The sequence below is a fragment of the Notothenia rossii genome (genome assembly GCF_949606895.1).
Source record: "Notothenia rossii genome assembly, chromosome: 3".
NCBI lineage: Eukaryota > Metazoa > Chordata > Actinopteri > Perciformes > Nototheniidae > Notothenia > Notothenia rossii.
The window spans coordinates 32123341-32140452 of NC_136901.1; the positions used below are offsets into that span (position 1 = coordinate 32123341).

General features: G+C 41.3%; 2 protein-coding genes across 5 annotated transcripts; both read right to left on the reverse strand.

Annotated features, from left to right (window-relative positions):
* Positions 1-2: 2 nt before the first annotated feature.
* Positions 3-3277, reverse strand: LOC307031226 (N-acyl-aromatic-L-amino acid amidohydrolase (carboxylate-forming) B-like). 4 transcript variants are annotated; one of them, XM_079668139.1, is made up of 8 exons: positions 3117-3277; positions 2640-2923; positions 2365-2560; positions 2171-2264; positions 1988-2095; positions 1797-1894; positions 974-1021; positions 3-328 (listed from the first exon to the last, which is right to left on the reverse strand). In XM_079668139.1, the coding sequence occupies exons 2-8, from the start codon at positions 2921-2923 to the stop codon at positions 83-85; spliced, it is 1074 nt and encodes a 357-aa protein (XP_079524265.1). In that variant the 5' UTR covers positions 3117-3277; the 3' UTR covers positions 3-82. The 4 variants fall into 4 exon arrangements, with proteins under 4 accessions (XP_079524265.1, XP_079524264.1, XP_079524267.1 ...); XM_079668138.1 differs by having other exon boundaries at positions 1797-1909; XM_079668141.1 differs by lacking the exon at positions 974-1021.
* Positions 3278-4316: 1039 nt separating this feature from the next.
* On the reverse strand, positions 4317-16488 carry LOC307033724 (oxysterol-binding protein 1-like). Its single transcript, XM_079672278.1, has 17 exons — positions 16028-16488; positions 14961-15133; positions 14481-14689; positions 14093-14261; positions 13650-13761; positions 13263-13446; positions 12874-12991; positions 12272-12329; positions 11872-12036; positions 10490-10735; positions 9135-9255; positions 8750-8853; positions 8320-8415; positions 8053-8240; positions 7393-7628; positions 6420-6458; positions 4317-6307 (listed from the first exon to the last, which is right to left on the reverse strand). Exons 2-17 carry the CDS (start codon positions 15098-15100, stop codon positions 6165-6167), a joined length of 2328 nt encoding a protein of 775 aa, XP_079528404.1. The 5' UTR covers positions 15101-15133; positions 16028-16488; the 3' UTR covers positions 4317-6164.
* Positions 16489-17112: the final 624 nt, after the last annotated feature.

Consider the following 17112-nt stretch of genomic DNA (forward strand, 5'->3'; position numbering starts at 1 on the left):
CAACGTTTCAATAAAAGATTTTGTAAAAGATTTTTTATGTCACATCATTCTCATCATGGCGCTTGATTTAAAAAGTGCATCCTCATTCCTCTTCCTCTGAAGTGAATTCCTGTACGTACGATTCCTGCTCCTGCTCTGTCTGCACCCGGATAGAGGGAATCATCACGCGCCTTTTTCTCGCCAGGGAGAGAGCGATGCCCTTCTCGTAATAAGCACATTCATTGATGAAGAAAGGGTAAAGAGGTTCTTTGCCTTTATACGGCAGAGTTTCTCCTGAGAAAGTCTGGAACAGTGGGTCTCCAGGGTGGAGCAGGCAGAAGTCTCGGTCCTGTGGGGAGGAAAAGCAAATTAGGGTGAAAGCTAATGAGCAAAACCTGGGAGATTAAACATTTCCAGGGCAATGTGCACGACTTTGTGAGGATTTAAAGCCGTAAAAACAATGTGCTAAAGCTAGCAAGCTGGATAATGAAGTTCTTGGCGCAGAGGAAAGAAAGGATAAATGATTAAAAGGACTTTGAAGAAGAGGATAACTGTAGACTAAATATAGCCAGCAGACAATAAGTAGTTTATTTATTTTACTTTTTAAGACATATCTTCTGAAGTTATTTGAGAAAACAAAAAATGTTTTCTTAAAAAGTTGGACAGACTCCATATTCTGTCAACACCATTCCTTCCATGACGCCAGACTGTCGAAACTATTTGAAAACACCATCAGGGTTATCTGTTTGTTAGTAATGCCCTCCCTGGTTGTGTGACCTAATTACAAAAAATGAAATGATCTGTAGTGACAAACGTCACTGACTCATAGGAAACACCTGACAACAGAAAGGCTTTTATTCATGCCAGTCACAGATGATGACAAAGCATTTTTATCAGGCAAATAATCAATAAAGTTTTGAGACCATAGATCAAGAACAAATCACTTTGTCACATTCATTTCATGAGAAGAGGTAAAAACATATTATATTCTTACTTTATGGGCAACAGTGTATATCATTGGGAACCAGTGATGAGGTTTTTCCTGAAATACATATTTTTTTAACTCAGTAAATATTACTTGTTCAAAAATCTTGATGTTGACTGTTATATGTGCCTGCTGTGCGCTGACTAAGATACTTTCTAGGTTACGTCGGCAAATCGTTCCAATATATTTACCAATTAACACACGTTTATCTCTAAAACTATTTAACAATTCAAATGATATCAAGGTGTTGCTGTGAAAATAAAAATATTTGATGAGCCGTCCTTCAAACTTCCCCAGTTGAGTTCCTGCTTAAAAATTATTATGCTTACTGGCAACGTGCTTGAGTCATGCTCTTATAATCAACTATTATAATATTATTTAACAATGATGTCTGGGAATCATCAGCTTTGAGTAAATATGAGCTTTTGTAAAAAATACTAACATAATCCAATTGCCAGCTGCTAATGAAAGTAGATTTGCACTGGTATGTTTCGAGCATCATGCGGTTTCATGATTGCTCTTTGGTATGAAGCCATTTTACAGGAAGGACTCCACCCTGTCGGAAACAATAGTCCTGTACTTGGCTTCATATTTTATTCGATGCCAAGGCCACCTTACCCACAGACACAATTCATTATCCAGCTCAGGACAAAAGGCCTTTCTTCTGTGCTGGCCATGCATTAACTGTCCTGTAAGTGTTAGGCTAATTTTGTAATATGTTGTTATTGTATCCACTCCCTGGTCTACTTGGTTATACAAGATTAGGCTGTACTTAAATCGGACAAAGGGCAACTGCTTTTATTAATGCTTCAAGCTCAAAATAAATCCGTACCTGGAGTTGAGGATGAATGGCTGCCGTGATGGTGCGCGTGTCCCTGTCTCTTGGGTAGTCGATGTGTTTAACCATGGAAAACACCTCCACAAATCCTCCTTCAAATATAGTACCTGAAAATAAACACATTTGGGGGGTTTAGAACAAAACCAAAAGGGGCTTAAAAAATGTCAATGTTTTCAAGACTTCACCTGAGTTGAAGAAGCGGACCCAATCTAGCATGTTCTGAACGCCAACTCTCATCGCCGTATAAACGTTTGACCTCACAACCCCGTGGGGCTGGGGGCCGATCTCCATGGCTGCAGAAAATGGATTCAAGATGAGAAAATGATCCAGCATTCAAACTATTGTTATTGGAAAAATGATACACTTACCAAAGCCATGTTTTCCCACTGAATCGAGGGAATAGGACTCTTTACTGGAGACATCGAAATGGATGAACCTTATTGGTACATCTGGCATCTCCCTCTAAAAGATGACATATTTCACTTGTCAGTCGAAAACCAATCTCAGTTCTTGGTTCTATCTTTTAGTTTTAGTAGTTATATTTGAGTGTGTAGCTGCTTGCCTGCAGGTGTTTGAATATGTGCAGGCAGATCCAGTCGCAGTCGGAGTATGCGATGAGGCACAGGCCCATGTTGGCGGTGGTGTTGTGGAGGTCGCAAACAAGATCCACCGCCGCAGGACTCCCTTTGGGACCCAGCATGCGGTTCAGTTCTAGGGCTCTGGTAATCTCGTAGGGTGCAACCTCTGACACTGGACCGCTGGGAGACAGAGAAACAATCAGATCACGACTCATCACCACAACTGTTGGAGCATCAACACCCCTACCCATCATTTTACTTGAGGGTGGCGCGGGTGAAGCAGCGGTTGAGGTCGGTGTCTACGTATCTGCGGCACTGCAACATGGCCCTAGGGTTGGACAGCACCATCAGCACCGACACACGGTCATCCTCCTCCTCCTCCTCCTCCTCCTCCTCCTCCTCCTCCTCCTCCTTCGTCACTTTCTTCTCCATCTTCAGCAGCTCTCTCACTAAGTACACCCCGGACAGCTCGTTGCCATGGGTACCGCCGCACACAGCGACCCGGGGCAACCTTGGCAAACACACCAGCTCGTCCACCTCCATCTGAGTGACACATTAGAGATACAGTACTGGCGGCACATGCACAAATTGTGATTTCTCCGTTTATACACCATGTGAAAAGCCAATACATTTAACCTGGTTTCACTCAGTGGGAGGCACATCCAGCGTTAATGTCACTGGGTACATTGTAGACAACTTTAACACAAAGCAGAGATATTGATTTGTGGAACCTTACCTCGCTTGCTGGAAACTGTACAGATGCAGTTCCTGCTCTCAACTCTAGAAATGTACTCTAAAAGCAGCACTGAGATTAAAAGTCTCTTTAAAATCTCTTAACTTGAGGTCAGCTCCACAATCACCAATAAGAGAGGAAATGAATGACGCGGCACCGGACTGTACATCTTACCCAAACCACCCCTCTCCCCCTGCTGTTTACCCTCTTCCCACTCTCCCAAGCTTTCATGCAGTTTCACTGATTCAGCATTCCCATCTCTCCCCCCTGTACAGGCTGCCTGTTATGCAAACTCTCACCGTCTCTCTACCACCTCCTGTCCACTGCACTGCACTGTACCACACTGTGTCTGTCCTATAGGGTGTGTCCTGAGTGTGATGCAGTGCAACGGTTGCTTCCTTTGGTCCCAACAGCTGTGAAACCCCTCCCCGGCTCCCCATTTCTCTCTGCCCCATGTATAGAATGGTAGGTTCCAGTCTGCCTTTCAAAAATAAAATTGGCTAAAAACAAATCTGCTGGCATGACACAGCAGGAGAGGCGCTTGTGGTGTGGGACAGTGAAAGAAATGGCTCTTTTCGCAGGGATAATAACAAGAGAACCAGCTAGTGATTTAACACAGATTTTATTTTAAACTTTAAATACAAGGAGGTTGACTTCAGGAGAAAAAGTTGGTTTCATCTTTTTTTAACACCCAATCTTCACAATGGAAATAGATTTTAAATACATCGTCTGTTTTTTAGTACTTTGATTGGAAGTTGTTATGGCTTTGTTCCCAGGATCATCATCATATCTCCAAAATACATATAGCAACCAATCAAATTCATCTTTAACTTTGTTGTGAGTTTTGTCCATTTAAGAACCCTCAAATTGCTCCTGTGTGGAGGTAGAGAGATATTGTAACCAAACTGACCAACAACCTACCCTACAAGTGTAAAAAAATAACAATTGCACTGATGGATAGTGAAGAACATCTGCCATCCAAACCAGTTCAACTGAAGTAAATTCAATTGCAGGACCACAGACTGAAATGATTCGCTAAGTTATTAATGAAAAAAGGCATTCTTTAGGTTCCATCGTCTTCATTTTAAACATGCTTTTGCAATCAACTATTATAAATACATAATGAAATGGTCAGTTGGTACCGTGTTTGCTTACATGTGACACATTGTACACATACATAACAAAATGGGCTGAAACAACGTGTTTTCATTTAGGTTTTTATTGTTTTATTGACAACATTATGTCATCCCATCTGGAGCACCTGCTAAACATGAGGGCAGAAATTCCCAAATAATTGGTTTGGCAATAATTGTGTTACTTAGTTAATGTAAATGTAACAAATGGTATTAAAGAACAGTATGAAAAGCTTCTTTTTTTTAGACATCACAGCATTTGATATTACAGATTATTTTTTCTTTAACACAAAATACTGAGCAATGTCATGTCTTCCCTCTCAGTCAAGTATGGAAACTCCCTTTTTTTTCTGAAAACGAAGACAGTCCTCTTACAATATTATGAGGAACTGAATAAAAACAAGAAATAAAACCTACCTTACCGTTATCAATACTATATGAATTTCTATACATTTATAAAATCATAGTTATTTGCAATGCTTTTAAATTCTTCGTCTCTTTATTCTTCATTTAAGTACACTTACAAACGAAATTATGAAATCCACACACACACGCACGCTCACATTATACCCCATGTTTTTGGTGTCAAAATGTATTTTGCATATGTATGAACTCTTCAGCCGATTAACAGCGGTTTCTTTTAACCACTGCATTGACTCATAATAGTTTCTCATTTTGTTCTGTTCCTCTTAACACAAAAGCACACTACGTATCCCAAAAACATGTTTACTGCTGTACACTTGGATCATTTCGTTGGAAAAAAACTGCACTAATGACATTTTTTCACCACTGAAAGAAGCGATTTTGCAGCTCTAAAGTCTTTTCACGACTACTTCTTCAACGTTTTAAATGTTTGTATGAGAAACCAGCAACAAATGTCAGCATCATGATCACTCGGGTGTGATGTGAGAGCAGGTCGCTCGTATCTAAGGCGAAGAGAAAGGGTGTTTTGGCCTTCAAAGTTGTCACCATCATCTTCATGAGGCCTTTGTGAATGAGAAAGTATCTCATAATACACACAGTGTGGAGGTTCAACCGGTATTTCGGACAATCATTCCTTCTTTTGAACAGCATACTGCGCAGTGGCAGTGTTAATAGTAAAGTGATGGAAGAGCAGATATGCAGTCACACACACACACACACACACACACACACACACACACACACACACACACACACACACACACACACACACACACACACACACACACACACACACACACACACACACACACACACACACACACACACACACACACACACACACACACACACACACACACACACACACACACACACACACACACAAGAACCTTCACTTAGTTACATTAAGACACGAAATCAGAGAGATCCTCGCTAACGTGTTGAAGGCCACCAGTCGACAAATTATTTGAATCATATATAAATGTATATATTAACCAGGTCTGACCCCCTTTTTTAAAAAAAAGTTATTACCAAAGCACACAATGCTTTTGAATGGGAACACTACATTATCTCACAGGGTGTGATCAGCACGAAAACCCTCTTCTGCTCCTGATCTGAGAGAGACTTGAGTAGAGAGACTAAAAAAAAGAATCTACTAACGATTTGGAAGCACTGCCCCCCCAACCTTTATGCTGAGCAGCACAAATCATTTCTTTCCAGTCCTGTCGTATGTGTGACAGCAACAAAAGGGAGTACAGGAACGGAAATGGGATGAGGCCAGAGGAGAAACCCTGCTCTCTTCTCTGGATCAGACAGCAGTGATCACCTGGAGATCTCTTAGAACAGAGAGCCACCGGGAGGAAGGCAACCGTCCAAATTGTTGGGGTGGGGGGTGGGGGGGGGGGGGGGGAGAGCCGGCCTTTTGTGGTAGCCGTGCACCAGGCGGCTTCCAAGGGTCAGTCTCTTCGGGGGCACTTTCCAGTCAAAGATGAGGTCAATATATGTCCGGGCAGCCCTCCCAGATGCCGCGGTCCTTGGCTTCCCAGTAGCCTCCCTTATAGATGTGGACCTGCTCCCCCGTGATCTCGTCTTCACAGCGGTCGAACCAAAGTGCCAGGTGGCTGTCATGAGGTGCGCCTGGAAAAAGAAGACAAAACAACGGTGTCACCAAAAAAGACAACAAGGTAGACAGGAGATTGGAACCGAATTAAAGCATGAGTTGTCGGTTGAATAGTGAAGGAGTACTTGCTTTTTAAGGACGGATCAGTTAGAGAGTCCTCATCGACAGCTTTTGGAAGAGAAAAGGGGATCACAGAGAATTTTTTTACCACTTCATTTTATGATTTTTCCCCATGCATGGTAGAGGGCAACACTTTTCCACTGAAATTAGTTCCGTCTAGGGCTAGTTTGGTTTGCAGTTGGTTCAACTTGCGAAACACTTGAGAAGCAGTTTGCTTTTCCACCAACCACAGCCTCAGAGGAGGCATCACGTGAATAACCCTTAAATGAACAACAATGGTGAGTGACCTGGCTAATATTATGGCACTATGACTCAGCATTTACCGACCACTGGAGTGGATGTGCGGCTCATGCTTTACCGCTGAATTGCGACAGCAGTAGTAATTCACTTTCTCGCCAGTAACGCAGCCTGATGCATATTTTCTTCAGTTTTAATTGACAAAATATTGTAGCACAGCCTAGTTAATAAACAATGTGAAGTTTCTCTAGCTTCCAAAGCCAGTCTGACTATACAATAACAAGATTGAGAGCCAGCATTAAATAATACTTGAATAATACTTGCCATGTTTAATGGACGAATGCATGTCACAAACTATGCAACTCCACGTTGCGGAACATTAACCAGGCAGACAGATGGCATATTATTATTCACCATAAACACTTTGAATTAGTAGTTACACTGAAATTGAACACAGGTTTTAATCAAAGTATGGTCAATAATTAATAATATGTGACACATATGCCAGGGTAGTGTTGCGTTATGTATATATATATATACCGGTAATGTGTTGGCGCGTTCTAGACTTCCTACTCTGGCTCCGCCGCAGATTCTGACATTAGCGTCTTATGCTCTTTGTTCTTGGACTCGCAGGGCAGATACTTGGTTCATGAGTTGAACCCGTTTTCAGGGTCAAGAGCTTGCGCTGCTGCAGTTGAACTACTACACTAAAACTGGTTTTAGTGAACACACGCTGGACTCTCACCTTCCTCTGTCTGGCTGGTGGTGCGTTGGCTGGCGGCTTCCCTCTCTCTCTCCCGCCGGACGATGCGCTGCTTCTCCTCCAGCCGCTGCTTCTCCGAGTTGCCTTCGTCCCAGCGGCCTTCCTCCATCAGGCGCTGGTCGGGCCGGCGCCGGCTGTCGGTGGGCGATATGCCTTCCTCGTATTCATTTAGGGTCAGCGCCAAGGAGGTAAAGTAGTACATGGTATCTGCTCCCTCACTGTGGTACGACAAAGGAGAGATACACAGCAGTACTCAAATCAAAAGGCTCAATAGACCATGACATTCTGTTAAGTTATAATATATCCGCTCCTTATCTCTGCAAGACTACATTGCATTTTCTGGTTCTTTATCTCTGCCTGACAGCAATTATCTCTATGATTGATGAATTCCAGGCTCTAAATGAATTCTGAATCAGATTCTTTAGCATGTTACTCAAGAAACAAAATATATGCTTAACAGGTCCGACATTGGATTCATCAAGATATTCTGATTTGGCTCCACTTCCTGTGTGACTCATAAGGCCCACCCATCTAAGTATTAACAACCAGAATTATCTTTGGTACGTCTTTGCTGTGTCACTGCTTTACAGTCGGTTATATGAGAAAGATAGAGGTTCAGACACCTAACCCTGAGGGACTTACGGTAGAGGGTTCCTCCTCCAAACCTCTCTGGCTTTCAGGGTTTGATAGACCGTCTTCTGTTTGCCCTCGGTGCCGTTCTCTCCTCCGAGGCTGCTCTGCATCACCCGGGAAAACTCCATCTTCTCGTCCCACGTGCCCGACAGCACGTAGTGGGCCTTGCCGTCCTTGTCCATCACCACACCTGTCACCTGATGAAAGGAGGAAAAGAGTGTTAAAAACATCCAATAGAATCTGTCATAGGTCTATGTTTATGCATCTTCTTCTCACCTTTCTGGCCACATCTCTGGAGAAGTAACTGTAGGGAGCAAACTTCAGGTGGCAGCGGTCTCCTGTGGTGTGGTTCACCACGTCTATCTCTCCTGACTGGCAGAGAGAACAGCAAAGAACGATTTAAAGAAATAAATAAGCTTTTTTTTCTTTTTAAACATCTATTGTCTCACGTTTCCAATTTTCGGTTGGCAGAATGACAATAAATACACTTTCTAAAAAGGGTTATATTTCAACACCAGTGGTTCAAAACCGGGGGTAGGTGGACCCCTAGCGGTACTTGAGGGGATTGCATGGGGTATGTAGGAAGATAAGAGATTGCAATATTTCTAGACAAAAAGATATTTTGAAATCTACTTTCTGGCCCAGTTTATAGGTGGACTGTGTGATTTTACAGTTTATACAATTGTAAAATGTACATATGTCTCACCTGATCGATCCACAGCTTCCCCACGATGATGTTGTGTACTGTGGTGGTGACTTTCTTCCATGTGTAGTGATTGTTGCCCTTCTCAAAGATGGCGTGAATGGTGCCTGCGGGGGGAGAGAAGGAATGCAGACGGTGGAACCAAATATTTGTCATGTGTCAAAACAAACCATTGTTTGTTATTGATATATATTTAGACGTCTAGCTGTCTTTAAACAAAGGTGTGACTGCGGAATTCTTTATGCTTTCTGTACGTATCTATTATTAGGCTGTCATAAGTGGTTTGTCTTCATGGAAATAACCGCAACGTGGGATCAAACCCTAAACCTACGTCAACATCAGACCGCAAGGCATGTCAAATATGTCCACAAACCACACCGTCACTTACCTAAAGGCATAATGGAGAGGTATTTTCCCCTGAACTTGCTGGCAACAGTGATTTCCTGCCTCAGAGTCCATCCGCGATCCGAGATCACATGGTGCGCTGCCGCGGGGGGGTGGTGACTGACCTGAGAGAGAGGTTAAAAAGTGATGCATGGATTCGTTTATAAAAAAGAGCACTGGAGAGATTAAAGTTTGTTAAAGTGTTTTTTTCTTTTTTGGTTTGAATTATCTCTAATAGCTATGACTCACATTAGTGTTATATAAAAACAGAATAACTGGCCGACCTATCATCACCATGAAAAACCCTATTGTTACACCGCAGAGAATGAAAAATGTACTCTGTAAATATCAAATATAATTATACTGCTTATAGTACAAAAGGGTTTATCTGCTACTTGATCATTTTTATTAAAAGCTTTAGTGACTTAATTAAACTTCTATTTATCTATGAATATAAAATCTCATGTCTTAATAAATCCTTCTCCACAGCAGCCGGATCTACTGCCTGAAAGCAACATTTATTGGATTAGTTTTTCTACTGGATTTCTTTCTTGGGTTTTCAGAAATGTAAACCTTTTAGCCGGTCTAATGTTCCAACACTAAGCCTGAATTCTGTGTTCTGCAATTCACAAATTAATTTCCCGCCTCGGCCTTTAACACCCTTTCCTTCTTCAGAGAAATTGCTTTTTCATGGATGTTAATGCATTGCATACAATCACTCCTCTGACCCTCATTCATGATAGACCTGCTCTCTTATCCCCAGTAAAGTAGATTTACTCAAACAATGCACTTAAGTACAATTTCTAGGTACTTTACCACTCATTTTATTCTACTTTGTACTACTAGTCCACTACAGTGCAGAGGTAGATTGTGTACTTTTACTCCACTCCATTTATTTAACACCTTTAGCTACTTTGCAGATTTGGATTAATGATGTGAAATATAATCACCCTGCCGTTTAAAAAGTTATTCAAATCTGCCAGCTTTGAAAAGACTCTCATGCATGAGTAATTCTAATCAAAACATATCATATATATTATTCTGAAACGGACCAATCTGCATAATGAGTACTTTTACTTTTGGTAATTTAAGTACATTTTGATTGCAGGACTTTTACTTGTATTAGTATTCCTACACTCTGGTACTTCTTCTTTTATTTAAGTTTAAGTACTTTTTTCACCTGTGTTTATTCCTGGTTAGAATAGTTGACAAATGCTTCCTCTGTGCATTCCTAAATACATCAGAAAAAGGAAGCAAAACACTCCGAAAATGCTGAGCCAACAGGATCTTTCATGTCTTCCTTCGGGGCATTGCTGGATCTCACTTCCCTGCGTGTCTGCATGCTTGTCTGTCTCTTACCTGTTCGCAGAGGGAGCGGTAGCCGCTCTCTCTCCGGCGGTCTAGCTCGTACGTCTCTCCCAGCAGGGGGTTGAAGGGTTTGCCCGTGCGGTGGACGGTGGTGGAGTAGGAGGACACGGAGAAGGCGGCCACGTAGCACATCTGCTCCAGGGAACTCTGGCACTTGGAGGCCTTGTCCAGCAGCTCGTGGTACTCCAGGTCCTCTGACAGCCGCTGCAGCATGGAGATGGGCTCGTTGAAGTTTACCTGGAGAGCAGAATTACTCAGATGTGAATCATGTGTGCAATCCTTATCATTTAAAGTGCCCATAAAATGATGTTTGAAATCTAAATGTATACTTTTAATGTCTTCCTAGGAGAAGGCCCACTCACAGATTGACACACATTGAAATACAGGGCATTCACTTATATGATATGACATACTGTACATTATATATGAGCCCTATCAATACAGGCTAATATGATGGTTTTTATTCTGATAACAGTATAGAAGCATCATTATAAACAAGCTACATTTTTTTGTATTTCCTGTCAAATTAAATAATATAGTTTTTAGTAAGAATATACTATTCTGATAAAGGGTAATAAGATTATGAGTATTCTATTATTGCCAATAATTAAATCAACATGTTCCACTGTTGTGTCGATGAACAGCAGTCATTGTTATTATGGATATATAATAATAATAATAATCATAATAATAATAAGGACTGCTGTTAACAATGGTTATATGATTTTGGGGAGGCCAGGACTGTATGATAATATGTTCTATATTATTTGTAGTTCTTTTGTCCAGCTTCCATTTGATTCATAACTCGATTATGTGCTTTTTATAGCTTTTTTCATTTGTTTCATTTGATTTTACAATGTTTGTCGCCCCATGTCAGATGTGTTCTTTGCATTCTGTTTTTGTTTCTCTTCATTGTGTGAAAGTTGTTTGTGTATTTACAAACCAAGCGCCTCAAATGTTGTTTTTGAAAGATGAAGAAGCTTGCACGCTATGGCAGATCGTTTTTGATCTAAACGAAAAAAGGGCCAACAAAAGAGCTAAGTAAAGACCAGAGATTGTTAACCGACAACACTTGATCGTCACTGGTCCCATTAATCTGTCAATAGAGCCATTTTAAACTTGGATGGCTCTGGCAGAATGTTGTCCAACAGGAAATGAAGACAATCTGTGTTTTCGATTCTCCTGGCATCACCTTAATGTTTTGGTGCCAGAAGTCAATCAGTCGCTTAAAACACACTTGTTAGCTTGTTTGACTGAATGCATTCTTGCAACAAAGAATTTAAAAGAAAAGGTGGAGTCCTTTCTGGTCATGTCAACTAACATAATTCCTGTAAGTGACATCTGATCTGGATTAACCTCTTATAAATACTCACAGGCATTGGGATTTTGGACAGCTCTTTGCCGATACAGTTCTTCATGATACTCCACAGATTGAGAGAATAGTTGGGTTTGTCTGCAATGCGTGTCCGCCGCTTCTTCAGCGGCACCAACTCCTGAGAGGGGGATTCCTGGTTCATCGCTAGAGGCTCCTCGTTGAGCTAAAATGCAAAAAAATAGGTCAATAACAAGCATAAAAGTGTGTGGAAATAAGCCCTTTTAAAAGTGATTTACAAGCTTTGTGATTAAACATCTGTCTGATCTGATTTATTATGACTGTAGCACAATCAAAGCATTCATATTTGGAAATGTACCACCCCTAGTTCACTATGGTTTACCTTATAAACAGCGAACCATTCTTTTAACAGTCAACCCAGAGGTCAGAGTGAAACCTACCGATTGATCATCAGGACACATTTCACTGTTGAAACCGCTGATACTACTGCTTGACCTTCTGTAAAGAAATGCAAAAGGGTGAGGAGTATCTGTCAGTGTCAGGGAGGTTTCTGGTTTCAGCCACTTCAAAATACAAGGAAATAGAGAGGGGATTACTTCAACTGATACGAATCGATCCAAATAAATCAACTGTTTCACAATTAAGGAAATGCCAAAACATATACCCAAGTGACATACAAGGAACTTAAAAGTAAAACAAACAGAAGTCTTAAGAGATAAGACAAGGACGTGTTTCCTTGTGTGACTGCATGTGCAGGAACCATGTCACACAAGGTGATGTGTTTCCTTGTGTGACTGCATGTGCGGGAAAAAACATTTCTAACAAACGGCATTAGTTACACACCCAACTCATCAATTACAGCTTTGCACATGCTGCTATTTCTTCATAGCAGGCAGTTACCGAGAATACAGTTCAATTTCCGAACAGAGAGGCATTTTTGTTTTAGTGTGAGAATGTTAAAAGACAGGAGCAAAAGCAAGCTGCTCACTCTGTCCAGTTTCGTTACGCAATAACGACCGTGGGGGAGGGAGTGTGCACTTACTTGTGAAAGTGGGGGTCTGCAGGGACAGTGATAAACTCAGGAGCCTCCTCCATGGCATCAAAGAACTCGTTGTCGTCGTCTTCGTCGCTCCCCTCACCTTTTCCCGGCCCAGAAGCACCTTAGAAAACAATGGAATCAGTGTTATATGACGTAGTGGCTGATGACAATTCATAATTTACTAAACCCTAGTTTTTTCACAGATGAATATAGTGGAAACAAAGCCTTATTGCTGATAACAATTGACAGTTCAATGTACAAAAGGTGTTTTGAGGGACATGCCTTTTAAAGCATTTAGAGATTTGAGAAAGAAATCAGTCAAATGACGATAGAGGAGTTATAGCAGGAGTTTTCAGGTCACTTGTTGTGTAGTGTTCAGAGTCACGCCTTACTTTCATTGTCTGCAGTGGCATTAGACTGTGAAGCCCCTCTGAAGGCTCGCTCCAGGTGGTTGTGCTGCTTGGCCAGCTGCTCTAAAGTCTCCTCCAGCCTAACCCGCTGGTCCCGTTCTGCCTGAAGGGCCTTCTGCAATCGCTTGCTGTGAGTCTGAGCCAACGCGAGGAAGTCTCGGCACGCCTGAGGGGGGACATATCAAACCGGGTCAAACTAGAACCATTAAGACCCAAGATACAATAATTATGAGCAATTTTGAAAAGTTATTATGGCCTTCACAGAGTACAAGTTGCATGTAGTATGGATTTAAATAGCCCTGTTTTATTTACACATTATATATGAAAGACAAGGCAAAGAAACATGCAGACAAAGGAGGAAACGCCTACATTTATCATGGCATTAGAGGTGATACGGAACAGCGTGGCCCTCTCTGTCACCTGACGGATCTTATCCCCAGCTTCTCCGGTAAGACGCAAACTGTCCAGTTCTGATAAAGACCTGAAACATATATCATAAGGCACAACAATATATGAGCGAATCACAGTGTAAATCACAATTAGCTCGAGATTCAATGGTTTTAACTAGGCATTGTTGCTGTTTTGCAAATAATTCAACACCTTTATTTGGTGAGTTTATGCCAACGAAACAGCAAAAATGAGGATACAAGGACAAAACTCGGGGTTATCATGCCAAACATTAGTATTGTGCGTGTATGTTGAATACGTTTTTGATTCCGTATTTCTAAGCTAAGATGACATGAGAAACTTTGGACTGAGGGAAGCAAAGGTAAAGCAAAACAATAAGAACCAAAAAGTTGGTAAAGCCTGACCTCTGGAGGGCAGAGCCATGCTTTGAAATGAGGTCGTTGCAAGTGCTGAGATCCTCCACCTTGCTGCCTAGTGTTCGGAGAGCAGACTGCACTTCGGAATTCTGCGAACCGCCACCTTGTCCGGGTGCGGTGGGCGGGGATGACGAGGGAAAATCATCCCCTGAGTCATCTGTTAGAGATCAAAGCAACAGGAAGTTTCAAGGCTTCTATTGTCATGTGTGCATAGCTACAGTGTATTATGACAATGAAAATCTTATGTAGGAAGGAACCTTCAGCTGAAAGGGGAATTCATAGAGCCTTATCTGCCTATCTTGTTGCAGACAATCCGGTTTACAGTGCACTGATTAATATCTTTTTTTCCCCCCATCTGCCTGTGTGTTTGTTTTACCTGACTCAGCCTGCATGCGGGCCGCCTTGGCTTTGGCCAGTTCCAGGGCAGTGATCCAGCGCTGGCGTTCCACTTCACAGCTGGCCTTCAGGTGATACGTCTGCGCTCCGCCATTGGAGATGACAAAGTTGCAGGCGTCATCCACGGTGATGGTTGCCGTCGCCAGGTTGATTGTGCCTCGACACGTGTGGCCCATCTCTGCCTGGGTCCTAATAATCAGAGATGTCCATTTTAAATAATGGGGTGGTAAAAATGATGTATGTACTGTTTGGAATCATTAACCTAGGCTTTAATCTGAAAGCATTTGGTAAAATAACAGGAATATATATGGAGGATGTAAGATTGGTTGTACCCTTTGGATTGTACAGATAGTAGAGTGTAATTAAACAGTAGTTGCAGCCGAAGGTCAAGATGTTTATTTAGTGAACTAATAAAGGCTTTATCTTTCCTCCTATGTTTCTGTTTCACAGGAAAGTGTACCTGTAGTAGGACAGCAGCCCATTACTCAGGACAAACCACCTCCGCTGATAACCCTTGATGTAATTTGTCCACTTGAACACCCATCCTTTGTATGTGTCGCCAGCAGGAGTGGGAACGGGGGTCTTCGGCTCCGACATCATAGCCCCCAAAATCAGGAGACGGATTTGAGGAACCTTTTAAAGAAAAATAAAAGTTCAACATATTAACTTGACAAGGATTATGCTCCCCTGTAAGGCTGAAATTATTAAACAGTTAGTATGTCGCCGAAGAATGAATCAGCGATTGTTTTATTAATCATTTTAATCATCCTCAAAGGCTGAACTGCCACCTAGTCACGGCCTAAAGCTTCCTTAGTGAGCATATTTACTGTTGATCTTGGGCATTGTGAAGTTGCAATACATTAGGAGGCCTAAAACATTATATGGGTGAATAATCAGCAGAAAAAAACAATGAAATGTGGGTTAGTCAAAGCCTTAGTTCAGTACTAAACCACTTATAGCGTTGTACTAGACTATATGATTTAATAATGGTGGTTGATATTGATCTTTCAATGTGGAGTGACAGGTCAAAGTTCAACAGTGGGGATCAAAAGACTAACTTCTAAAACAAGTTTCAAACAAAACTATGTACATAAAAGAAAGACTGAATGTGACTATAACAACTCAGTTTGATTATGTTTTCTAAAATGACTATGAACTTAATATTATCAACTGTCACAGATACCATGACTTAAAAACGACGCTTACATTTTCTTTTCAGGTATATGTGAAGGAGGTTCAATTATAACAACACAAGAAAACAAGATGATAACAGCATACATTGCATAAAACTTTGACATATTGTTGAGTTTGACATTAAAGCTAGTTAGCTCCAGAAAGGCTAGTGGGAGTCACCGTAATAACAGCTCATTGCAAGAAAGGGAGCGAAAGTAAAGAAATTCGACATGTTTGCTTGAAGTTAACCATCTGACCAGTGCATATGTCATATACGGAAAACACATGATACGTGGCAAAACAATCGTTAGCTTACGAGCTAGTTTTTAAACTCGCCGATTGCTAAGTGTTTACCTTGACGTGTCCGAAATGTGAGATCAGGCAACCAGACACCAAGTGAAGTCACAGCTAACTTTGACACCCATACGCTACTGTACTTAGCTAGCTGAAGAGGCTAACTAGCTAACCGACTGTCACGGGAAAGCAAATTATCAAGACAACTAAACAGAAGACGTCGACGACAACAGCAGTGTGTTGATGAAATAAAGTGACACCAGCGAGTTTCGTTAGAGTCCCTCAACAATGTGGTGTATTGTGTTCATTCTACAGCTACGTACACCGACAATAACCTAAAGCTAGCAAGCTACATCTAACTAGCCTAACGTTAGCTCGCTGGTTACACCCGGTGCAACACAATTTGTTCTCGTCTAGAAACAGCTAGGCTGTTGTCCCGATTGGCTGCAATCTGGACGGTAGACGGGACGAAAAATGACTTTTTGCCTTCAAAGTAATAGTACAGTGTGTCAGTATTTGCCACATAAAAACAAGTCATACTATTAAGTGTTAATCTCTATCAAAGGCCATTTAAATACATGTTGTACTGTATATTTATATTAATCCGTAATGACATGGGTTTTCTTGTTTTGTTGATAGTGGATTATCACTATATTTATTAATCCATTAGTTAGTTAGATTACTATTATTTTACTCCTTTAATTGTGTTTAATTTTGAAATATACAATCGGAAACCAACTTGATTGTTTCGTGCGAAATTGACAAACAGTTGAATATTAACTACTAACCAGCTAGCTTAGCTACGTTTATCACGGATGTATCATAGAGTTTAGTTTTAAAAGTAACCTTAGCCACAAGTGTCAAATAAATTGACATTAAATAACAATTAAAATGTACTAAGCTATTTAGAACAGATAGTAGTATATGTTATTGATGTTAAAGTGGAGGTTGGTTGCCGGCTAACTAACGTTACCATACCCTGAAAAATGAAAAAAAATGTAACAGACTACACTGAGAAGTGTGAATTTGTGATTATTATTAAATGAGGGCGAGTCCGATACCATGTGACAAATAAAGTGCTCAAACAAAAATTCGACTCCGGTGGGACTCGAACCCACAACCTTTGAATTACTACATTGCAACCT

Coding starts and splice junctions, on each gene's coding strand:
- LOC307031226 (XM_079668138.1), bottom strand. CDS start 2,923: ATGGAGGTGGACGAGCTGGTGTGTTTGCCAAGGTTGCCCCGGGTCGCT. Junction 2,561..2,639: donor TTCACCCGCGCCACCCTCAA/GTAAAATGATGG, acceptor TCTGTCTCCCAG/CGGTCCAGTGTCAGAGGTTG. Junction 1,022..1,796: donor CCATTCATCCTCAACTCCAG/GTACGGATTTAT, acceptor TATGTATTTCAG/GAAAAACCTCATCACTGGTT.
- LOC307033724 (XM_079672278.1), bottom strand. CDS start 15,100: ATGATGTCGGAGCCGAAGACCCCCGTTCCCACTCCTGCTGGCGACACA. Junction 12,330..12,873: donor GCAGACCCCCACTTTCACAA/GTAAGTGCACAC, acceptor ATTTCTTTACAG/AAGGTCAAGCAGTAGTATCA. Junction 9,256..10,489: donor ACCGCTCCCTCTGCGAACAG/GTAAGAGACAGA, acceptor CCTCTCTCTCAG/GTCAGTCACCACCCCCCCGC.